This window comes from Apteryx rowi, unplaced genomic scaffold, assembly GCF_003343035.1.
Source record: "Apteryx rowi isolate R43461 unplaced genomic scaffold, aptRow1 scaffold_25, whole genome shotgun sequence".
In the NCBI taxonomy this organism is placed as follows: domain Eukaryota; kingdom Metazoa; phylum Chordata; class Aves; order Apterygiformes; family Apterygidae; genus Apteryx; species Apteryx rowi.
In genome coordinates, this window is record NW_020448863.1 from 1,937,330 (window position 1) to 1,963,203 (window position 25,874).

General features: G+C 38.9%; 1 protein-coding gene across 1 annotated transcript; it reads right to left on the reverse strand.

Annotated features, from left to right (window-relative positions):
• Positions 1-1,055: 1,055 nt before the first annotated feature.
• LOC112966599 (solute carrier organic anion transporter family member 1A2-like) lies at positions 1,056-17,801 on the reverse strand. Its single transcript, XM_026066898.1, has 14 exons — positions 17,712-17,801; positions 16,383-16,524; positions 14,386-14,518; positions 13,402-13,508; positions 10,895-11,041; positions 10,477-10,575; positions 9,771-10,004; positions 7,567-7,731; positions 6,034-6,229; positions 4,646-4,811; positions 3,406-3,590; positions 2,770-2,834; positions 2,097-2,214; positions 1,056-1,224 (listed from the first exon to the last, which is right to left on the reverse strand). Exons 1-14 carry the CDS (start codon positions 17,769-17,771, stop codon positions 1,056-1,058), a joined length of 1,986 nt encoding a protein of 661 aa, XP_025922683.1. The 5' UTR covers positions 17,772-17,801.
• Positions 17,802-25,874: the final 8,073 nt, after the last annotated feature.

A 25,874-nucleotide genomic window follows, 5' to 3' on the forward strand; every position in this document is an offset into this window, starting at 1 on the left:
CAGTTCCAATCCAGAGGCTAAACAGCGATGCACTGTACTCAACCAAATATGCACCTAGCATGATGTATATCCCTATGAGCAAGATTGTCTGTATGGGTCTTTTACTGAGATATCTAAGACATCTTAGGGCAGTGGCTCATTGACATTGAACCCCAAATGGATACTGTCTTCATTGTGGCATCACATATGAGAGAAATAAAAGTTGGAAAAAGACCAGGAAGAGCACATAGGTGACTACTGTTATTTATCGTTCAAAGAATAATCTGACAAAACGTGAAAAGGTATAGGATTTAACAGACATCAATTTGCTGGAAAAATACCCCCACTTACCATTCTATCACTCTTAATGTACAAGTTATTCCTTTCTAAAGTGAATGCAACTGAAGTGACAAATCCTGAGAACTTTTCCTTGTCCTCATTGTATACAAGCCTTAAAACATCCCCACAACACAGCAGTTTTTTAATTTTTATTGTTGTTGTTGTTGTTGTTGTTGTTGTTACCAAAGCACCCAGGCCATGTCATAAACCAGGTTCATAACACTGGGCATCTACGCTATGCAGACTAACAAACAGTCCCTGCCTGAAAGGATTGGCAATATAATTAATTAATTTTATGGAATCCTGAGGCCCAGAGAAGCTGTGTGACCTGTCTATAGTCAATGAGAGAGGCTGTGGCAGAAGCCACTGGAGAATTCCAGGATGAAATCTGGCATCACTGGAGTCTGTTGCAAAACTCTAATTAACTTCAGTGAAACCAGGATTCAAAACATATGTTTTTGCTTCATAGCCCTTTGCTCAGATGACTCAACCCTGGCATATCATAAGTTTTCATACTTCTACTCCTTGTTCTTTTGCACAAAACACTCACATTTTTTCTCCAAACTCTGTTTATGAGCTGTTATTTTTCTAAGAGTAGTATTAGGATATAACTAGGTGTAATTCTATTAATGTCTGTCCAAGAGTTCACTAGTAAAAGTAACAAATTTTTCACAAAGAAAGATATGTCCAAAATTTACACTGCAAGGTTTTTTCATGATATGTCCTGCCTTGAAGTGCTATTTTAGTGACTCATTCTCTTCTTCTTTAGTCTGCATTTCCACTGGTGCATTTATTAGGACTTTGCTTTCAGAAGATTTAAGTTTCTTCTTTAAAATAAGGAGAATTAATGCACATGGGATATAGGATACTCCACGTAATATTGCTGGCAGACCCAGGTAGAGCCATCTGGAATAAAAGATGAGCTTCATTAAATATATGCATTCATGAAACAATGGCAAAACTATTCAGTGTACATCCTTTTGTGATAATGGCCTAGCTGCTGTAAAGCTTGTGCCCCGAGTCTCTTGGATCTCATCTAGGATGAATCAGTGCGAGAACAAAGAATATGTCAAAGGCAGCAAAGTGGCTGCCTACACCACTCAACTTCAGGCAACTCATCTGGCCAGCTAAGTTAGCCACCTGGTCCCCTATGGGAAAACAGAGAGAGATGTGAAAAGGGCAGTTCAGAACACCTGAGGAAAACTTACAGGTACTCGTGAGCTAGCATTCTTCTTCCAAAACCAACCTTAACACAGTATTATCAGGAATCAGGCTGAGGCTGTTATTTCAACAACACTTTTCTTCAAAATTCTCATAGTGCTTCTTGAAGGACTACAAAAGGCATGAAGCATAATATTCTGCACCAAATTCCAGCTTGGGTAACCATACCCTCTGTAATTTAATTCAAGCACTACTTCGCTCATTTTCTGTTCAAAGATATCATACGGTCAGCCACTAAATATCTAACATTTTTTCCATGAGGGCTTCCTGCTTTTCATTTTTTTATCAGACCTGTAGTGTGTTAAGGTCTGTTCTCATGGAAGATGTTCATTGCATGTAAATATGGTAACAGGACATTTCTGTTCAAAAGATGTTGCAATGTCTGTGGCAAAGGTTGCACTTGACAAATAAAGCCAATACCAAAGGAAAGGATTGTGTTAAATCTCTAATACAGAAGCTGTTTTTGTACTAGATAAAGATGAAGAGCATACATCTATATCTCTATGCATTTAGTAATATAGTAAGGAGGAGAAATGCATATAAAACAAAAAATATACCTGTAAGTGACAATGTCATACATCCTGCATGCTCCTTCTCCTCCACAACTCATAGTACCCCACTTCAAGCAACTGGTATCTATCAAAGCTCCAAAATAAATGGGAGATGGAATTCCAGCTAAAAATGACATTAGCAATGCTTTTGTGAATTGCATATTTTTTCTGAGTAACAGATACCCTACAGAACTTGTGTAGTTTCTCACCTACTCTATCTGTCCTGTTCTCTTTCAACATGAACCACGTTTTCTACCTTTCATATGTTCCCTCTTCTTTCTTATTCACCTACTCTCAACAAAAAAAATCTTTAACAATATACACGTTGCAATATGTTACAATATAAAAAACATGTATTGTGATTCCTACTCAAAACTCAGCATTTTCTCTTGCCAGTGAGAGTGTTGTGTTCAGTGAACACTTGACAAGAGGGAAGGAATACAAGATGGCTTTCAGATGAGCCCCAGATATAATCAGCCTATCCCCCAATATAAATACACACAAACTGAAAGCTGTTCTAATCTGCCATGTTGCCTAGATTTATAAAAAAACAAATTTCCCCTGCTCAAAGGCACTCCATAGAGGAGCCATGTGCCATGCCCATAACCCAGCCCTGACCTATATCTAACTCCAGATAAGCCCTAGAGATGCTTCCAAAGTGCATCAGAGCTTTTCTTACCAAATACTCTTGAAGCTAGTCCATGGATACCCACTCCAAATGATTTTTCTTCAGGTTTTAGAGACCTGTATGACAATTATATTGTACACAGATAAACAGAGGTGACATTAATAAAAAATAGTTATCTGTTTTTTTTCAGTCAAATTCTTCATCACATTATGCTCAAATCATTCCAACTAGAGCACTGGCTGAAAGAGTTCATTATCCTCATTACACGGCTTTGACTGAAGTTCCTTAACAATGACTCTCAGATCACAAAAGGAAAGGCTATTTTCCCAGTATCATCCACCTGCGCTGAGGCCAGGCCAAAGCAAGAAGATAGTGGTGGCTTAATCAGCATCGTGTTGATGTTATCAATAAGCAGATGGGTATTACGCACCTCTCAGTATCTCAGTGCATTGACTCAGTGGTCTTTTATTAATTCAGGACACAGCTGACAGCCAGAAGCAACATCAGTTTATAAAGCTGACAAAATTTAGCATGACACTAAACCCTAACAATCAGCACAGAAGTGACATAAGATCCTTCAGTTCTTCCTCCCTCCACATAAAGTAACACACTTTTAACTCTTGGAGGTGTTTTACCTCAGAATAAAAAGTCCAATAGGTTTCTTAAGATAAGAACATTTTACTGTACCTTATCAAGACCATGTATCCAGGCATGGCTGATAAGGAAAAAATGAAGCTGCAGACTAATGACAATATTAAAAAATAATGAAGCATCTTGTCACAGTTTTCCTCTCTGTCACACAGGCCCAGAATTGCAGAGACATTTTGAGATAAAAACTCGGAGGCTGCAACGCAGGTGCAGTTTTCAAATACCTGTCAAAAGAGTGTTTTAATCACACAGACCTGACAAAACTCACACACCGAGTGTGAAATTCTCACAATTGGTGCCTTGCTCATTTTCCTGAGTCTGTATGCTGCACTGCAGTCTCTCTCCCCACCTGCCAGGCATAGGTCCACGGATCAGCTGTAGGTGGTGCGTGGGGTCAGAGCAGGAGGGAGCCAGGGTGCTCTTATGTAGCTGGGAGTACACTACCTCAAGCAGGCCATGATCAAAAGAGCCCTCTGCAGAAGATATATTTCCCACCACAGCCTAGTAATGTGGTCCTTCCACTGCCATTAAACCTGACCCTTCTTTTCATAACTGAACGTATGGGATCTCACATGCTAGAAGAGAAGAAACCAGAGATATCTGATTTAAGGCCAGGTTATAATATCCTCACTCACATGCTTGCTTCTACTAAATCAATGAGACTATTCACAGAATAAGGGCTAACAAATGTCACCCACAGTGAATAAGGGCATCAGTGTCTGGCCCTTGCTAAATCTAATCTAATCTAATAGTTCTCTAAAATACTTGTACAGCATAAATGATTTCTGAAATCTGTATGGTTTGGAACTTTATTGAAGTTATTATTTGCAATTGTTTTCCATCTAATCAGAACTTACAAATAAATTAATTATGAAAAATGTATACTTAATTAGGATAACAAATACTCGATAATACTTAGTTATGGTATTTAAATCTACAGGATGAAAGAGATTATTATATCCATGCTATAGAATTTCATTCTGGCTGAMCATGCGCTCAGGTTTCAGACAGACTGACAATACCTTGAGAATAACTTTTCACAGCATTTTTAGTATTTCGACTTCCTTCAATTACTAAAGGAGGCTTCTTCTTTATATTCTTTAAATTAAACTTAATTTAAACTAGTTTTCATATTCAGCTTGGAATTTCTGTTGCCACCCAATGAATTTGTCCAATTCTCTCCTACAAGTCCAATTAAAGGTACAGGTATGGATATTTCTCCCCCTGTTCCTCAAATACTATATTTCATAGCTACAGCACAAAAAAAAGTGTGCTTTACCATATGTTTTCCAGTTCCCCTTGAGGCTTTACACCCAGCAAGACAAGGTGACACATAAGCGATTCCGTTGTCCCCACAGACGGGGTCCCATACTTTCAGTGTGCAATTACAATTACTGTTGCAGCCAGCAAGTAGAGTATTTTCTGCATATGAAACTTGCTCTATCCTGAAATACATTTAGAAGATGAATAAATATTTCAGTAATGAAATCCCTAATGTAAGCCTTTGAAATGCTTACGGTTCTAATCCAGCTCAAGCGTTGATCCAGGACATAATCATACATGCTTCTATCCAGCAGTCATGCCTGTCTATCTTTCTATAGGGTATTATACTTTAGTATATATTCATAACTAGGTATTCGTACTGTCGCGGTCTGCGGAAAGAATCATATGCATTCACAGAATGCAGGTTCAATTCCATCTTTATTCAGCAATTTGCCTATTTTATAGGTACAGGTATTCGGCGCTTTGGCCCTTGATTGGTGGTTCATACAGATTATGTCACAGGTAGCCAATCATTGCACCGATCACGCACGCAGCGGTCATGYCYTGTACCTTGCTACTTATTTAGCAAAACTGTCTAGCCCTTAACCTTGGTTCCCRCTGGCTTCTGCTAGTTTATCTGTACTTTCTCAGGATGTATCATTCCCAGCTGCACCAGTGTCCTTGGTAAAACTACTTTAAAGCACGTAGCAACGGCTACAGCCTGAGGCCTAAGGCTTCAGCAAATTTAGCTACTAATGCTAAGCAAGTTGTGCTAAGCAACTAATCCTAAACAGTGTAGTTCCATACTCTATATCTCATATAGATTGTTGTTCTGAAGGACCGCAAGGGCCCCAACATCGTACCTTACAGCATTTTTCTCATCTAAGGCATATATGTGCTCAGCTGTCAATAAGCATATGTATACCTACATGTGCATTCATATACACACAGCCCCCCTGCTGATCAGGCTTCAAATCAAGAAACTGCAGATAAATTTCCTCTGTTATCTTGATAACAAGCAAATTCCAGTAAACTAGTGCAAGATAAAGAAAGTTTTTGTTCCCCTGTAATTCTGAAAGTGCATTCATATATGCCTACGTTTGATCAACAACTTTTTATTTTTACCTGCAGTTACATGACTTGAATGTATAACTGTATTAGTCAAAGGATCAATACAGACATGCAATTGTACAAGTATTTATATCTTTTTTAATACACTGTGTCATTTAAAACAGAAATAACCAAAGCTAGACCTATAGACCTAGTGTCTCACGCAATTAAAAAGTCTAGAAAAGTTAGATTCTCAAGCTGAAATGTACCTAGTTTTGTTTTGCAAAACTGTGGTGTCAGTGGCTGATTTCTGACAAGAAAAATCATTCCAGCGTTGTGCCTTAAAGAACCTACCCTTCGTATGAAACTGTTAGGCCAGCAACTGGTGAAGTGTCACAGATAGTCCAATAGGCAGCAAAGTAGAGAAGGTATTCCAATAAAGATATCCAAAACGCCATGGTTGCAGCCTGAGAGGTATTTGTCTTGAACTTCTTCATGAACAAGTCTCCAAAAAAATATCCAATGCATATAACTGGTAAGTTGTAAACACCTGTTTAAAAGAGTAAAACATGTTAAAATAAATAAGGAGATTGGCAAAGCTACCCATAAAGGAAGAATGTATATGTAATTCAGCAAGGACGCATATAGTGCCTATGGCTGATTAATTTAACTGAAGTTCCCTTGCGCACCCAAAAACCAGCCAAAGTCAATAGCAGTTGTGAACTGCCTGGAGAACTAGTGGCTAGGACTCAAATAATTCATTAGAAAATTGCAAGCTACAACAGCAGTCTAGTTTCAACACAAAAAAGACAGGGTTTCATCACAGTCCCCCTGTCTGAGAGAGCAACTCAAGAGCAGGATGACCTAATGCAGCACATCTTTGCATACACAGAGCATCACAGAAAGAAAGAACAGACATGCAGTTTTGGAATGGGATTACTGAACATACGCTTCACTCTTCTTTTTCACTGTTTGATATTTTAATGAAGCAAAGGTTGACTGAGAGGCATCTAGGAAATAGTTTTACACAAACATCATATGGCTTGGTTGTCTTTGCTCAAGATGATGTTGGTTCTCTAGCAATCCTTGACTGCATGTGAGCATGGGGAGTGTGAGAAAAGGGGAAAAGCCATTAAATGAGACTTGTCCTCCTCTCAAAGTACTCTGTATTTGAATACTAAAGGCAGTCGGACCAAAAAAGAACCCTGCAGTGCAATGGCAGTGTAACACAGATAAGATGTATGATAACTATATGGCTTTGTATGCAGAGCTTCAAAACGCTGGTGACAGAGAGTATTAGTGGTACTCATAAGTTCTGGGACATTCTTTGTGGTATTGTTTAAAGAAATTGCAGCAGCTACTATGAAAGCTGAGCATTCAATTAAGGAACAGAAGTATGGCTTAATGTACATTAAGATGATTCTTCTACAATAATTTGTCCTGATATAATTAAGCCACAACCCTTAAGTAAGAGAACGCTGAGAATTTAAGAAATGAAAAAGTTGAACCTACTGTTTCAGGATATTTGCTTTGTGCTACAACTACTTGCCATTAGCATAACCTCTTTGACATCAGTAGTGCAAGTGGTGCAAATTATATCAGATGATATAATACATCAACTGAAGCTTCTGGGACAATCTAAAAGATGGGAAATGGACTATTACAAAATTCTGCATAGAARATCAGGAGGTGTTTAGTAGAAAATACAAAATGATTATTTAGAACTGCTTTGTAGTGTGGAATTGCTTCCATGTAGAAGCATTTGACCCTAGCATGTATATGTGTACATGTATACATGTATACATGCATATATGTGTATGTGTAGAGGGAATTTGCATATAGCCATTACCAGGTGGTAGATCAGAACAAAGCAAAATGTGAATGTACCAATTAAAAAGATGGCGTCTGATGCAGATTTTCCAAACTGCTGTTCCAAGTATTTTGGCATGAAGGATATCATGCCATTGAATGCACTGAACTGTAACACAGTTATGCATATAAATAACATATAAACTGGGTTGCGAAACAGAGCCTTGAGGAACGGGATGAAATCTGGAATGAAAGAATGCAACAAATTAGTGTGATGCTTTATGAAATGAATCATCCATTGCTCAGTATGGCTGAGGAGGAAAAAGGGGAACAGAGATGGTCCTTAACTGGATCAGGCTAATTCTTGTGCTTGGACAGAGACCACAGGTCAAAGACTGTTCACTTAGTCCAGCCTTCCCCAGTGTGTCTCTTCTACATGCAGATAACCACACACATGCACACACACACACACAGAGCAGTGCATGGTGCTGCTTATAAAGCACGGTAAAAATTTCGTCATAAAATTTTCCTGAAGCTTATGAGTTAGGCAGTGACTGAATCTTTCAACTGCAGATTTGCAGCAGCAGCTACTGCCCAGCTATTCCCCCTCCTTTTCCCCTCATCCCGTCCCTGCAGAGCATCTGTCAGAACCCCTTTCCAGCATGTGGCAGGCAAAGGGAGTACAAAGGGGAAAGGATACACACAGACTAGACAGCTGTAACTACCTGTCACAGAGACCTGATCACTAATTTTGGATAACGCTACTGTTAGTGAGGGTGAAAGGGAAAGWTAGGGGAGAAGAGGCCTGAAGAGATAAGTGGCTCTGCTTATTCCCACCACATCTCAAAGTCTGGATCCTCCAGCCTTCAGCGAGGTAAACCTCTGAGAAACTAATTTACACATGTCTTTTCTCTGAGTAATGCCTATTAAATCAGGACCTGAACCATAAAAAACCCACAACAATTCCTCTTTGTCTCATGTTCTCTATCAATTAATGTGCTGAGATATTGTCAAGAAACTCTGCAGAAAAACACAAACTTCTGTAGAACAATGACCATGATTCACTGAAAGTGGGCACCAGCAAGCACTGATACCTATCTTTCAGAGGCAGGCAAGTATCTCAGTAGAACAGGATCGGTATATCAGTCTTGCAAAAATGGGTCAAATATCTGAAACATGATGAATAGGCTGTCTTATTTATATATGCCATACARTTTAGAATCAGAGCTTTTTGCAGAAGAGATTACCATGTTAATTTGAACTATAAATACTTCAAGTTTCAACTTCACATGACAATACATTTTATTTCCAGATATTCAAGTACAGTGGACATTCACATCAGTGCAGGAAGGGAATGATGACAAATACAAATAAGCTCTGAAGTAGACTCTGGAGTGCTAGGGAGCCACAGTCTGAGCTAGGAACCTTACCTCACCAAAGCAATATGTTATTCATGGGCTCATTTGGGGCTACATGACAGCATAGAGAGAAGCTATGTTTATCAAAATGAAGTTACAATACCAGCCAAGATCTGAGTGTTTGCTCAGTATGGTGAATATGCAGGGCTCAGCCTGAAACACCATGGAGAGGTAGCTCATACTTGGAGCTGGGCATCCAGAATCATGAGACCACTCTGAAGGTCATAGCCTTTGATGTATTTTATTCATTTATGTTTCTAACTAGTACAAAAATTAGAAGGAAAAAAATAGCTTTCTACAGGTATATAAATCTGAAAACACACAGATGTGAATGTTGCTGTTGGAAGCATGAACCAATGTAAGTCAAACAGATCCTTCTTCAATGTTCTTCTTCAAGTGTTTGTGAGACACTTAAGCACCTGTCAATTCCCTTTTGTGTCTTTAAGCTGGACTCCAGAAGCGCGTAAGACTTGTGCTAGTTTTCGGCACAGTGGATTTGGGACACGTGTAACTAATATTTTCAATTTGTTCACAGCTCACTGAGGTGTAATATTCTTAATGAGATTTCAATGCATTAAACCTCTGGGAAGAAAAAAAAAGGAAGAAAAGCTCCAGATCGGCATATACCTGAAATGCAGAAGGGGTGGAAAAGGAGTGAATTCTGGACTTGGGTGTATGAAACTAGTTTTCTACTTGTGTAAAGGCCATTCTAAATCCCTGTACAAATCCTTCGTACTGCAGAGAGCTGAAAAACAGATGTATGGACTTCATACCTTGGACCCATCTTTACTTACAAAAATACACAGACATGGTTTACATCTTAAGGACAAAATTAAGATGGAAATAAGACACAATATAACTTGCCTTTAGCAATTTCATACATGGTCTGCTTGGCTTCATTTTTATCATTTTCTTGCAATAGTACTAGACTTTTTTTACTGAACTCCTCAGGTTCATTGGTTTCTCCTTCCTTCACAAGGGACTTGGGCAAAAACCAAAAAGGTATTCCTGCGAGAAGATTCAGTGATGCACAAATCAAAATGCCCAGCCACCATGCTCCAACCCAACGGGCATCAGTAACTGTTATAGTTATATCCTCTAAAAAGAAAAAAACACATCTCGTATTAATTCAGAAACATTTTTGGCTGTCATTGTTTGTTTTCCTAGTCATCTCTAACATATGTAGTAGATTAAAAACATTATAAAGGTCTTAAAATGAGGCTGATGAAAGAGAATAAATAGTCTCCAGTCTTCTTTTCTTATGCTGCTAACTTTTCTGGCAAATTTTAGTGCTTTGTATTAAATTAATTCTAATATTTTTTCTATGTTAAGTCAGATGATACAATAATTCATCAAATAATTTATATGCAGATTCATTTGCTGATGTGTGAACTCAGGGCTTTTATTGAACTGAATATTACATACAGATTTTCCATTCTAAAAGAAACACTAGCAAGCTCAGATAAAAGGAATACAACTCATATTAGCTCAGAAACATCTTTTAGTGCTGATAAATACACCACTCATGCCTACTGATTTATATGAAAGTTTTTATATATTCATCCATTACCTGCATTTACTGATCCCACATCAACAAACTGTTCCGCACAGAATGATCCCAACAAGAAACCAAGGAACGGGCCGATCACGGTTGCTGTATGTAGACATCCTGACATATGAAAAGGTGAAAACATACAAAATCAGAGCCTGCACATAATTATTTTCTTGGAAGTATTATAGATGTTTAGAACAACTCTACTAAATAGATAATTAGGCCTAAAACCAGCCTCATTTCAACAAATTAATAACAAATATTTAAATTACAAGCTCTACAGTATTATTATTTAGATAAGGCAGCAAAGTTCTTATCTTATCTTCCTTTATTGGACTAATGGAGTCATAAGAACCTCCCTTTTGCTTTTGCTTATTTGTATGTTTGTTTTAGGGATGGGAGTTAGCACAATAAGATGGAGTACTTATAGATTTACCCAAGTAGAAAGGTGAATTCTCTGCTTTGGCAAAATCCTCCAAATATGAAATGCCTAAAGGCATGATGGGAGTTTCACCCATTCCTCGCACTATGTTTCCAATCATCACAAATATCCACAGCAAGGATCCAGGCTCTTTCTCACAATCTATAAAGAAAATAAGAAGCCAGAATTAATGTTTTAATTTTAACTATTAATTGCTTTCCAGAGGTAAAGATGAAGAATTAACTAACAGCATAAGCTTTGATGGGTAGGTCTGTCCTGTAAAACAGGAAAATAAGTAGTTGGGGTGCTTGAAAGGCTCCAGAACTGGAAAAAGCTGTTGCATTTGCTGGAGCAGAGTTTAAAATCCTTTTCTGCCCACACCACACTTCCCCAAACAGCTGGCAGTGCTGCTCACTTTATAACCTAGACTTTTCTCTTTACACATTCCCACCAGCAGAACTGTTATTTTCGTGTTAGTATATAGAGCACAGCTCCCTGAACATCTGTGCGCCTCTTGGCTTGTAGATGAAGGTCCTTCCAACATCCCCTCCTGCTTCAAGACTGATGCTGACCTGCCTCAGAGCCTGGAAGGCCTCCTGGCACTTAATGTGATGCAAGAAAATCCTTAGAATGATAATCACAATTTACATTTGCTAACTGATAATGAGAGCTAGTTAAAACTGCCATTTTTATCTCACACCAATATTATGCCATGCATTTCCATTTCAAGTCAAACAGAAATGTTGAATCATCTACAGTTTTCACCTAGAAAAGAGCTCCTTTTACAAGATTTTCCTGTTAGCTGGCAACATGTCCCTGCACTTATCAATTTGTTATGGCAAAGCTGCTGTGATCCTTTGTTGGACTTGTTTTGGATACTGAAATGAAACATTTTATTTTGATTTTCTTAATAGAAAATTTTGTTAGAATTGAACATTTTTAATGGGAAAAGTTTACTTTAAGAAAAAAATGCTTTTCAGAAATAATTTATTTCATTTCAGATTTTTCTACAATGTCTCAAAGAAAAGGTTTTCAACTTTCGAGACATCAGGTTATTAAGTTTATGATCACTCTTTAATTGAAAACATTACTGTTCAGAGACCAAGCTCAGGTCTACTGCATCAATGTCAGATCCCTGCCAGCAAACACAGGTGAAACAATCCAAATGCAGATGTGATCAAATTTAAAGGAGTTTTCACATCACAGAGGAGATGAGCTCATAAGTGTGATAAAATTGTCACAGTTCTGCTTGTCTGTAAGCTAACAGGGAAACAGTTAACTTGCCCAAGTAAAGGCATGGGAATGAGGACCTCTGGGTTCTATCTCCTACATGGCCATTGAATGGCTGTCTAATTTAAGGAAATTTGCTCTACCTATCTGTAACTTTTTGTTACGGATAAGTGAAGAAAAACAATATCTGAAGTCTTCAAAGGAAAGCTTAATAAGTGCTCTTAAGCCTATGTTCTTCCTAACTGTTCCTTCTGAAGTTGGAAAAATTAACTCCTAAAGTGATATGCAGTCTTGGAGAGCTTGGAAACCATGTTCTTTATTAAATGGAGACACAGAAAACTACAGTATAATGACATTTGGGTTTTATGTCACAGAGTACATACAATGATATTAAAGCAGTGTGATTCAGCTTTAGCACACATTTATGGAACATCATCACAGAATATAACAAATAATTGTGGGATTCATCTCACCTAACGTTTGCCATCCACCGATCATCTAAGTTTCCAACAATCAATAGGCACATCCAGGAGGTAATCTGCCCTATCCTACAGCAAAGAGCATGAACATCCCTGCAGCAAGGGACACACTCTGAAAGTACTCTGTAGTCTCCTTCCACTATCTATCAAGGGACCCCATAGAGTTCAGTCTAAATGCCTCTCTTTGAGGTGGATAAAGGCCAGGGAGATTAATCCCATCCTCAGAGTGAGAATTTTATGTGCTATTATTTAATCATTGTCTCTCACTCTTTTGACTTCAAAATAGTTACTTTATATGCATATGTGTCTGATAATGGATATGCATATTGCAGTTTGCCAGATAAGTTTTTTCTCTAAAAGAAAGCAGGGGCTACTTTTTTGCTCTGCCTCAATTTCTCATTCTTTTCTTTCATGTGCGATACAACAAAAAGGAATCTTGATGCCCTTTACCCATCTTCCAAATCATAGTTTCCCATTTCCTCACAGTACTATGGTATTTCAAGTCAAAAAGACAAAGATTTCTGAAAACAGCATGGTTTTTGATTTTCCCAAACAACGTGGAATGACAGGGATGTTAACTCAAGCTGTTAGGATACTGTAAAAACTGCATGAAAAGGACTTACAGCTTTGGAGTAACACACTAAAAAAAACAAGCAAATCTAAGAAATTGCCTGACCTCTAGTTTTCAAGCCTGGAAAAAGTACTAGTCCAAAGTAGAGCCCTGAAAAAAGTACTAATCAAAAAAACCTTGTTTACTTAAACACTATAAAACAATTGAGCAGAAAGTAATAGTAGATATCAGAATAGCCATACCTGTTAATGGTTTCTCTGTAGGTGAAGAGAAAGAGCTTTGATTAACAAAGCACAGAGGCATGACTGAAGAATTCTCAAATGGTGAAATGCTGCTTTCAATATGATATCTGTTTGAATCAAAATACAGCATTTACAAATCAAGAAGAAATATATTAGAACCACCTCATAAATCTCTCCTTCAGTAATGAAGCTATTTAGAAGGGGATTATGTAGGTACAGCAAAAAGTCAACTGAGCCTTAGTAACAAAGTGAGGTAGGACCAAAAGAACTATAGGAAGGAATGAAGCCAGTGTTTTATCCAGACTGGTATCTTGTCTCTAACATAACCTTGTAACAGATGCTTCAGGAGAAGATGATGAAACACCCTAAAGAAGACCCCATATTATCTTCTCTCCTATTTTTTCACGCACTTTAATCCAATTTACACCCTGAGCAGAGGGTGCCACCAAGCCTGTCAGAGACATACCACATTGGGCATAACAAGATTAAAATCCCAAAGCATCTTCTTTCCTCGAAAAGCATCTCACTGATTAAGATGCTGACAAGCCTAAATGCTTATTTTGTTAACCCAAGCAAAAATAATGAAAAAGTGGATAAAGAATCATATCTAAAGGCATTGTCAGAACAATGATCAGATACAATTTCTAATCCAAGCTCCAAACCAAAGACATCTGAAAAATCATCTTGTATTGCGCATTCAAGCAGCTAAGAGCTAACTGTATAATGCAACAGTAGCATATAGGCCACTGGTTCTTCAGAGAGTCCATGTGAGAGGTAGCATGGAGAGGAAGGGGTAGAGGACAGGGAAAGAGAGGGCTTACTGACTTTTGAAGTCCTCTCAGAAACAAAATGAAAGAAGCCTCTCTAAAATTATCATTCCATACCCAATGCTTTTCTCAATAAGCAATCTGACTTCAGCAGGAGTTCTCGATTAAGGCAGGTAAAGAGTCACAGAAGCTATTGTGAGTTAAGCAAAACACTCACCGTCCCATTAGGAAATGTGGAAGTGATATCAAAAGACAGCCAAATGACAGAATTGTACAGCCCAAAGCAATTATTCTTGGTCTGTGAAGCTTTGCTCCAAAGTAACTCACAAATGCTATCAGCAGCAAGTTGCCTGCAAAAAGAATGTTTCATATTTACAAACTAAGGCATCCTTATATCTTTTAAGGTCCAACACAATTTTGAGTATACCTTGTTAGCTCAACATCTGTTACTTCTCTGGTCTTGTGAGTACTTTAGCTATACAGGGAACCGGCTAAAGGTGCAATGATTCTCTCCTGTTTGTACTGTCTGTTTTTCTGTAAGAGTTACACTAGTCAGGAATTAACATAGGAACAGAAGCTAAAATAGAACAGATATCATGGTGAAAGAGGAGATTTTTGACTGCACCTATATACAGAAGAAATTTCACACTACTTTACATGCAGACTAGACAGAATAATACCTCTTTTAGGAAATTATTCTCCTGGGATACTCTATTTTGCAACATGTGGGAAAATAGAGAAGTATATATCCAAGTGTTTCGGTATTGAAAAGAATAAAAGTGAGATGGCATACAGAGAAAAGAGGAATAATAAATCAATATTAATTTCAAAAATCATTTAAGAGGATTTTTTAAAAAAGATTTTTGTCCTTAGTGCCATTTAAAAGTACAAATGGGCTTAAAAACTTGAATCTGTTCTCCTCTACTTTCACTTCAAAATCAGCTGATTTGCTATACTCCTCATTTATTGCTGATGCAGCTAAGAATCAAACCTCATGTTATGAATCAGGTCCCATAACAATAACAATTGTTAGCACACTTACTAATTTTGTCGTATTTTTGTCAAAAGAACAAAACTGTGTCTCTGACTGGTGAGCATCATGCTTTGAATGAAGTTTACATCTTTTCTTGTATATAATTGCTAGACAGACTGCATTGAATAAGTGGCTTGAATTACACTAAAAGATGTACACTTGTACAATTCCAGTAAATTCATTATGCCTGGCACATACACTGATTCTTAATCATTTATATCTTAATGTGATTGTTCACAGTTATTTTACATCCTTGGAGATAGGAATGCCGCAACTTGCTCTTTTAAAAAAGTTCATATGAAAGGAAAATTTATTTAAGATAATAACATTTCTACATACCACCTCGCAAATCTTGACAATTTCATATTTTCTAAAATTACCAGACTTTTCAAAAGCATGAATATATTCTGGTTATTCATTCTCTCATGACTTTGAATGGCCTTATCAGACCGCTTTGCAGGCAGCAGCATGGAGTGGTGAACAGTCTTTTCTCTTTGCTCATGTAGATAGAGGAGACCAGGAAAAGGTATGAATGGAGCCTTGACTCCTCTCCCTGCCAGTACATATAAGCCTGTGTAGACCTTTTCCTCCATTGAGCCAGAGGTAACAGAGGATCCAGACTGTGGCCTTCAGGGTATAAAATGCATCCTCTGATGATCTCTACCCAGATATTTTTTGAAGCTATCAAGCCTTTTTGTTGGCTTTGGTGGCAATGTCAAAACCTGAGCCTGTCATTTGGCAGTAAAGGTCACTGATGGGAGAGCTGGGGGTCACTCTCAGTGGAACTAGAAGGTTTCTTATAGCTATACAAGTATGAAAACTTGAAACACTGTTGGATTTGAGTGAGGAGACAATCTACTCCAACCAACTTTGAGGTCATTGATGAAAAGAACTGCAAAAATGATAAATATGACCTTAAATTTAATACAAGCTATCCTAAGATAGTGCTTAAATTAGCTGAACCAGCTTCTAATCCTGAACTTCCTTATTTGAGTAAGTTTTCCCATTGCTGTCCAAGACACTAAATACCTAAGTACCAGTTCAGAGGGCAGGACAGTGTTGCTCACTATTCTGTCTCATACAGCAAGTGACAGATTACTGTGGATAGGAGAGTCACTAACACATGCTTAACCAACAWATTATTTTTTGAAGGAATAAAAAATATTAAAATGAGTGATTACCAATTTCAAAACTTCCATTAATGATCCCCACTAAAGAAGCCGGAATATTAAACTGCTTCTCTATCTGTGTGTACATGCTGTTCATGTAAGCACCAGACATCGTTTTACCAACATATGCAAATGATAGCGCCAGCAGAAATATCTGGGAAAGAAAAAGGAGAACATATAAAAAATTCAACATTTGATATTTAGGAATATTTCCAGGCTATTTTATTGATCAAAAATGTGCTTCCAAGTAAAACAAGGGAACAGTCCTGACATACTGATATGCATGTAAATACAAGCTCAAATCCCATCTGCTGTCCGTGTCCACGGAGCTATGGCTTCAGTGAACGAAAAAAAGAAGCGAGATTTTGTTCTTCGCCCGATCCCAGTCACCAAGACTATCTTCAGAAACCTCAACCCCCAGTTCCCCAGCCAAGACACAAGCACAGCACACTCTCTCCCACCGTGTGCCTGCTGCAAGATTGCCATCTGCAGGACTGCGTAACATCTGCAGGCAGAGGAAAAAAGAAAGACAGTGCACAAAGTGCAAGAAAGATCAGATCTTTGCACCTTTTGCTCATCTGAGTGATAAATTACGTGCAGGAGTAAGATGGTTGTCTTTGATAGAATTACTTGTTTGAGTAGCTGCTCTCCCTTCTCAGTAGAGGTCATGAGCCCAGAATGAGTCCTTTCAAACAGGAGTAGTAGTAAATAGCAGGTACTTTTTACAATAAACTTTTGATTGATATTAATAAAATAAATATGAATATATGCATTTGTATTCAAATTCTTTTCATTTTAGGACACTTACTAAATAGTATTCACGAGAGAAAAGAAATAGTATTTTTAAACACATCTGCTGCAAATCCTAAAAAGCATGAGTAACATATTAGGGTTTTGAATTACTATGAAAAACAAAGTATTATATAATTTTTATACAGTTTCTTGACAACTTGAGTAGTTTGGGTTCGTCAGTAGCCAGTTTTTAGTGCCATGTGTCATGCCAGAATTGGTAAGGCTCATTTCACAAGTTAAAGAAGGAATGATAACTATATCAGACTAGGGGGATTACACAAGTTTGGAGATGGAGTTTCAAAAGAGCAATCAAGCATACCTACTAACACCTCACAGAGCATAAAGTTCAGGGACAGAGAAAACAGCACACGTTTGCTTACAAACCTGCTTGACCTCAATGATTAAGGCATTAAGGATACAAAAAACACCCCAGAGATTGTTCATTCACTTACTTTAGATTTTAACTTTGACTACAAGTTGAAGACTTTGACTACAGTGCAAGCAATTATAATTGTGCATTCATATAAAATTGCTAAAACATTTCTGTACCTTAAGCTTGGAAATGCAGCAGAATTTCTCCCTTGCACGTGGTTTCTCAGCTTCTTTCATGTTGCTTTGTTGAAGTGACTCCAATGTCTGTTTCTGAATCTTTCTAATGATCCCATTACAGTGTTTAAAAAGATGAAAGAAAAAAAGGAACATGTTTGTTCCATGTTTGGAAAAAATCAGATTCCTTCTGAGACCAGATATTTGAGCATCTTCCCCAAATAACTGCAAACTGAATTCCAACAAATGTACAAGCCAAAATAATATTTTCTAATCAAGAACATTTGACATGCAAGTGTCAACAGTGTAACAGCTAGCTATTTTTCATCAGATACTGAATGCTGTCAACAGGCACTCACTGCCCTGGCAGGATCCAGCTGCCAGTAGTGAGGAACTCAGTCTATAGCAGGGTGAGACCTGAAGGAAGTGGGAAGTGTGTAAAGAGCACTGAGACAGATGCATCAGCCTGGATAAAAATGGGAATAAAAACATTCATGCTCAGGTCACAACCCAACCAGTAAGTAATGAATGAAGAAAAGAGATGTTGTGTAGGCAAGCTAGTTTGTAACTGTCTGTAGTACAGCTTTTCAGTCTTCTTCACTAGCATTTGATACTAACCATTGGGGGAGACAGGACTATGAAGACTATTAGGTCTGGCTGATGTACCTGTCTCTATGCTCTTTACTTACTATGTTTGTCCCTGTTAGCCATAAAGAGGACATATGGTTCTGTTCTGCATGCCCTGTTGGCCCTCTTCCAATAGAATCAATGTAAGTTTCTTTGTTAATTTTAATAGAAACTGGATTGGAGCCTAGTTTCTTGGCATTAAATTAGGAGAAAAAATAAAACCAAAACCACCAGACCAACTTAAGTTTGAAACAGAAACAAATCAGTCTCAGTTCTGGTCCCCTCCCAAGCTTTGCAAAACAACCCTCTTTATTTGTCTTCTAACCAAACATCTGCCTACTTTTAGCGATCTTCATCTTGACTTGATGGTTAGATCTTTTGGTACTGCTAAGCCACCTGCTTTCTTACGCATCTTATGTATTCAAACAATGGGCAATATATTCCAGAGACCTGGAATATACTGACCTGTAAGAGCCCCTGCACATTTGAGGTTTAACAAGAATAGCCAAGCAGAGTGAATCAGGGGGAACACCAGCTTAAAGGGGATTTATCTCTAAGGACTGCTGAAAAGGCTTCATTTAATCAGGTTATACAATACAGTTCCCCACTGCCTGATAGTGGGGGAAGCTGAAGAAAACGAGGCAAGTCAGAGCCCTACCTTATGGCTGGAATGGATATAGGTTAATTTCCTCTTTTTCGTCTTGGATATAGTGTCCAAGTGCTACCTTGCAGCACCTGCTCTTCTCAATGTATTCCACTTCGCGGTGCCAGGGCTGGGAAGCAAACTATCCTTCAGTCCTCACCAGGATCAAACTGCCCTTTCACATTCTTCCACAAACACCCCCAGTCAATCACTACAAATGTTAATTTCCACAACAATGTTAATCTTCTCAAATGTATTTCTTCATTAACTTGATTCCTGGTGAATTCGTGGGCATTAACTCCTTCTATTGTCACCTCCCCATTTTCAGTCTCTAAAAGCACAGTGCATTATTATAACATTCCTGGAAATACCTAATTTACAATTAAGTGTAGGTGATCAGCATCTTGGGCAATTACTATGATAAATAAATTGTTTGCTTTTCTATTTTGTTTAAGGATCTGTACACAGACTGTCTTAAGTCATCAGTACTAAATTGTGCTTATACAGCTTTATGTTTTCTCTGAAAACTGGCATAAAAGTTTGCAACCCAGGGAATATTTTATGCCTTATCTTTATACTGCCTTATTGAGCTTATAGCCCCTGCCTAATCCAGCTTTTAGCCCATCCACAATGCCAAAAGATGAGCAGCAGAACAAGACTGAAATCCCCTATGTGTTTCCTCTCCTACTCCAAGAAGTAGGTAATGGGATTCTGTCCCTTACTAGACCACTTGCACTAACACATATAGGGAACATCATCTAGCTAATTACAGGCTTTGTTTTCTGGTGCAAAAAGAAACCAGCCAGCAACCTGTGCTCCAAAGTCCCTTCCTTGTCTTGGGGCATCAAAACACCACACTGCCCCTCATATAATTACAGATGACAAAATGGCAGTGTTTGCCTTTACTTATTATTACCTTCCCTCAAAGCATACATTTTTGTAGGAAATTATGTTTCTATCCATTTTTGATTGGGAAGATTATTAAATGAATAGCAAAACAGACAGTATGATGATTTCAAGCAATGTCCCTGAGGTTGCTTTCCCTAGCTTTGAAATATTGTTGTGGTCACGCTTGACTGAATGGAACTGAAGACAACACAGACTTACAGAGTAGATGTCAAAGAGATGTAGGTATGTAACTCACTCAGTTCAGGTGCATTTACACCGCATTTTAAATCCAGGTTAGAACTCAGACTACAATTTCCGTGCCACAGAATTAACCAATAGCATTCCCTCTCCCATCTCCCTGCTGTGCATTCCTGCTGCTTATCTTGCTCCCAGTCTTGGATGATCTAGACTCTTCTGCAAACCTCTTTAAATTATTAACCAGGCAGAAATCTAACACAGCAAAAAAACTGCCTTACAGGTAGTGACCTGAGTTGGCCCACAGAACAGTTTAACAAGTGTCAAACCCACCTAAGGGAAAGAGCAGGACAGCAGGGCCAAGAACAAGAGAAGGGAGGGGAAAGTGGGGATGAAAGCAAAGTAGGAAAGGATGAAGAAAAGAGTGAAACCTGCCCATCTGGGTGCCAGTGATGCGTTATGTTACCTGAACTATCTGTGCAAGTACACTCCCAAGCCCCAGCCTAACCTGCCCAAGCCAGCCCTGAATACTGCTGACCTCCTAGGATCAGCACAGCAAGCAGTTATATGTAACATAAATGTATTTGAATAGGTTTGTTTATTTATTAGGTCTGTTTGCGTTCAAGGGTTGTTCTAAGCTTTTGAACCTCCCCTGACTCCCTGCTGCTGCCACAGGATTTCTCAGCTTCTCCAGTAACAGATCCCACCTCCCAGACTCATGAGCAATTGCTCAGACAGTGAAGGAAAACTAAACTCTCTGGTGAGGTTTTTGTTATTTATCATAACATATTAATCAGAACAGGTAGTTTAAATTCAGTCTGCTCATAAAGACGCAAAAGACCTTCTGGTTGCTAAAAACACTGACAACAGTAATTAAAAAACATTGTACTAGAAAATGATCCCCAGGTTCTCACTTTCCTACTCTGGTGACATCAGTGTAGTTTGCTGGCTTCCCATTCTCCTTCACCACTGTTTATATAGTCACTGATGTTTTGAGTTCTGACAGCTAAAGCACTTAGGATATTAACAGCACTAACCAAGTATCTGTAAAGTGTTTTGTAGCTGTCCACAGTGTTCTGCTACATGGCCTGCGTTTGAATGCACAGGACACCAGCAGATCCGGCAAGGCTCTKACTCAGGTCATTGTATACGTATTCATTGATGCCTAGACAGTATTTAGGACCTACACCACAGAGACATCTCTGTGATCTCCATGACACAAAGACAACTATTAAAAGTTCAATGGTTTCATGATCCATTTAGGCCAAAATTTGGGTGTAATAATAGCCTCATCCATCCCTAAACCCCCTCAAAATGAAATGGAGCTGCTCTTCCATTTTGCTAGGTTAGTTTTCAGCCGGATCAGTGGACTGAACCACACGGTGATGGTGATGAGCACTGAGAGGGGGATGAGGGAGGCGGCAGCAATGCCCAGCTGTGTGCAGAGGAAAGGCTGCCCTCCTCCAGCTGTAGCAGGGGGGGGTACCACATCAGGTTGGCCTGATCGTCACAGTGGTCCCTGCTCCACCCCCTTATGTGACTCATAAAATTAACTACAAGTAGGAACATAAATTTCACAGTGCCGTACAMAGTGTGAAGTTCCCCTTTAGAGCCTATGGAAATTTGATTTTGCATTTGAAGGACTGATGAGAGATGATTTTTCCTCCTGTTTTCTCAGCTGCTGTTAACATTTCCTGCTGCACAAGCTCAGCCCTGGAGATACCTGGGGATACAAAGAACAGACGAGCTACTGACTGTCAGCCTAAAATGCTTAAAACCAACATGCAAAAGTTGCTTTCAAACGTGCTTTGTGCTCTTTGCTGCTTATTTACAGCACACACAGGAAAAAGGGGAACACCGAGGAAATGACAATGCTGTCTGTACTGGCTTAAGTAGTCTTTGGCCAGGTTGCTTGTCCCCAGCTCCTCTACTGCAACCCCACAGAAAACTGGTTATTTTCTGTTGGATCAACCCCTCATCCTTGTTCAGCTTATGTCCAGCCAGGCAGCTGCTCTGGCATGATGGAGCAGCTGGCTCAGGAATAGGAATGAGCAACCACAAGCGAAAGAAAAAGAACTGGGAGTGCTTGAAATAGGATAGCCTTTGAAAAAAGGCCCATAGACCCATGACTAAGAGGCCCATTGAAGACCTGGGGAAAATAGATCTGCAACAACAGTGACAAAAAAGGTCTTTCATCAAAAATGTTAATTGTTTAATTGCATCAAAATGATATGGCTAGTGATAAAAAGATAAATAAAAAAGAGCAAGTTTATTTTCATTAGGGTTATTTCACCTCCCCCCAAGACTGAACTGTTCAGAGGATAATCGTCCATTCAAACTCATTAAATAAAGCCTCATTCCAGCTTGTTTACAATTCCAGAGAGGATCTCCAAAAGCAGCAGACGGGATAAACATGCCAGATTTGCCAACAGCAGGATTAGCTGCCAAACCGCTAAGACAGTTACCCTGAACAGAGTGCTAGGAAAGGAAATGAAGTATCAGATAAGCATGAGCAATGCAATTTTTTTTTCCTTTTGGGAGCCTTGTAGCACTTGTAACAACCTGTCAGGGCCCTGCGGGCACTCCCAGCCCTTGCAGTACCCTGACACAACCGAAAATACTTGTGAGAAATACCTCCGGTGAACGTCAGCCTGTACCTCTGTAGCCAACAGTGAGCTGAGAGGAGACAACTTRTGCTACCAGGATATTCACATTGCGACTAAGTTTTGCAACAAGCCACTTGAGGAATACACACAGGCCAGGTGAGGCTGTGTCTCTGCCCCAGTTTGTGCTCAGGTCGTGATTCACCTACCAGGTGTAGTCTAAGCACACTTGACTTCTACCCACAAGCCTGCAACATCTGCCTCAATTTCAGAGAAGAGTTCAATAAAAAAAATCCTGTATAGGATCAGCATTAGTCCTGCCACCTCTGCCCTGGGTTGGGAATGTATTTATGGCAGGCTAAAACATTAGTTAGCTGTTAGGTCACAACTGCCTCTTCCAACCTTCTCCACTACTGGACCCAATTTCCTTTCTCTTAACATAGACAGCCAGAAAAATAGACAAGTAAACATCAGACTCATCTCTAGAAGACACCCACTTTACACAGTGCAAAAAGAACAAAAAAGCACAACGTGRACAGGCTACAGTTACAAAGTAGATGCATGAAGGGCAGCTGTCATGGCTTAGGCTGAATGGGGTTGGCTTAAAATATTAAAGCAGACATATCCTGTGTGGCTGACGAAAGCAGACAGGCTAAAGTTGTGAGGTCTGAGTTTGGACATATCTCCCCTATACAAACCCATAAATACATTCAATTGTTTTAAACCACATTTCATCTTAACCAGTCAACAAAAAGGAAGACAAAAATACACAGATATCTGGATTTAAGGGTCTAGGAAGCAATATTCTGCAAGTTGCCTTTCCCGAGTCCCAAGGGGGCATCCTAATTTCAATGTAAAATGCATCTTCCGATTGGCTCAGCTTATTCATATGGATAATTTGATAAGTTCATCTTTTCTTTCAAACATGATTAAAAACCACATGTAGCAACTAATTCTTCCCAGAAGTCAATTGTAGTATCAGTCAGAATTTTTAATTAATTAATTTTCCTGATTACCCAAAGCATTTTAAAATTTTGTTTTACTAAGTTCAAACTGTTACTCAAATGCAATTAAACTAATGTTAGGCTGAGACAAAAAAAAAAAGATTCTAAGAGAAAAACAATTAGGTACTTACAGTTTTCATAAAGTTATCAGAAGAAATGGCTGATAACGCGCAATTAAACTTTGAGCTTTATTCTAAATTGTTGAAAATTAACTAAAGTGTAATTACCACTGGACTTGTGTTCTTGCCGGACGGTTTCAGTTATACATTTTAGAGTACTCACTCAGATGTGAAAAATATGGGCTGAACTCTACCTTTATCTGAAAAAAATGATGCCTATCTCTTTCTCCACCCAAAAGAGTGCCAAAGAACTATAGCTACACTGGATCCTTGAGGACGAAGAGCTGATGTTTCTGCCCACCAAAGACGTCTAGTGAGAGCTCATGAGCAAGAAAGAAACTTTAAGAGTGTACATAACTGTGTTGGTGTACAGGTTTAGCCAATCTCCTAGCAAAGGGTGATATAAAGTAAGACTGGAAAGTGTACGAGTTTGTTTCTCACCATCTTGAGGGGATGCTTAAGGCCAGGGTTAGCTGAGGGAAAGGAGCACAGGCACAATGATTGTGCTCCTGTTCCTGTCGCAGAATGATTTGAAAGCAAGGGTAGTGCTCCTCTGCGTAAAGCACTTAGAGCTTAGCTCTAGGAGAGGTGGGGCTGAATCAAAAGCAGAGAAAGTGATCTCAGCCTCTTAAGCAAGGTGGCATAAAATCACTCTTCTCAGCATCTCCAACTCCTGGCCTTCGGGGTTCCTGCTCAGTGTAATCATCTTTCTAGATCCAATTTCTAAGCACCTAACTCTCTTTACGTGCTGTATAACTTGAGTGCTCTTACTTCTAGAAGGGGTCAAAGATTCTAATCATGAGCTACTGCAACATTTGGTCGGTACACCCTTTCCTTTGGGTCTTTTGCTGAGTGACAACTGTTCACTATGCAAAAGGGAAAGATAAAAAAGCTGCCCATGGTCACACAGTGGCTGTGGTTGCTGTACAGACTGGGTAGTGTTAGTCACCTGTGCTTGGCTATTACAAAACTGGAAAGTAGTTTGACCAAGTATAAATTGTTCTAGCTACTGTGACTGGAAAAGGTTATATGACTGTGATCAAATCAATTCAACATCAGATTTGGGAATCAGGAGACACACCTTCCATTACTGATAGTGAAGCAGGTTTCATCTGTGACCTTAATTCCTTTGATGACATTGGTGTTTGCGTGTCTCACAGGAATAACTACTAATACACATGAAAAGCCTAAATGGTAGGTCTACAAAGTGTGGTGTCGGTGGGACTGGAATTAGTGAACTCCTGGCCCTGAGCACAGCCTCCTGGGGCAGCATTTCTATCTTTCTTCTACTTTTCTTCTAGGGAGCACCTAGCCTTCCCGAAAAGTCTCCCTGGACTATCTCAGACCCACTGTGGTTAAGCAAGTGGGAGTGGGAAATAATAGATCAGCAAGGTGCTCAGCATTTTTGCTACACAGAATATTGTCTCACAAATTTATGATTCTACTGCTGCACTGAAATGATTTTAATTTAAAATAACAGTAATATAACTGGCCTTTTAGGTTCACTGCACTGCTGCTCCCAACTATGCCTTTAGGCACCTTTATTTTTTATGATCATTTTGCAGACCCTCTGTTGATGCATTACAGACCTCTGGTCCCTGCAGACCCTGCTGGGCTCCTCAGCACTGCACCAGAACTTGAGGTGATGCATTTTTCCCTATTGTTTTGTAAAATGAAATTTCACAATGGTAAATTTCAGAGAACTTATCTTCTCGGTTCTTACAAGCAAATTTCCTATGTACAAGCTATTAACATATTTCCAATATGTGAATCTCATTCTCCCTCAGAAAATGTGTGTATCATAAGAGGTATAGCCTGGCTTTCTATTCCCTTTTCATGGTGGCCCCTAAATCCCACCTAACGACTGTCTATACTGGGATTTTGTTTATAAAGTTTAACTAGAAGTAGAAATTCTTTTTCCACATTAACAGTTGGTTTCCTTGAAATAAAATCTGAGGTGAAGCGTTATTTCTCATTAAGGTATGTTGAAGGGTTGTCTCCTTTCCCCACTTTCCCATTACTGCTTTTGGAAAATTAAAAAATCTTCTGACAAAATAAGAAGGAAACATAAAGACAGTGGTCCACCT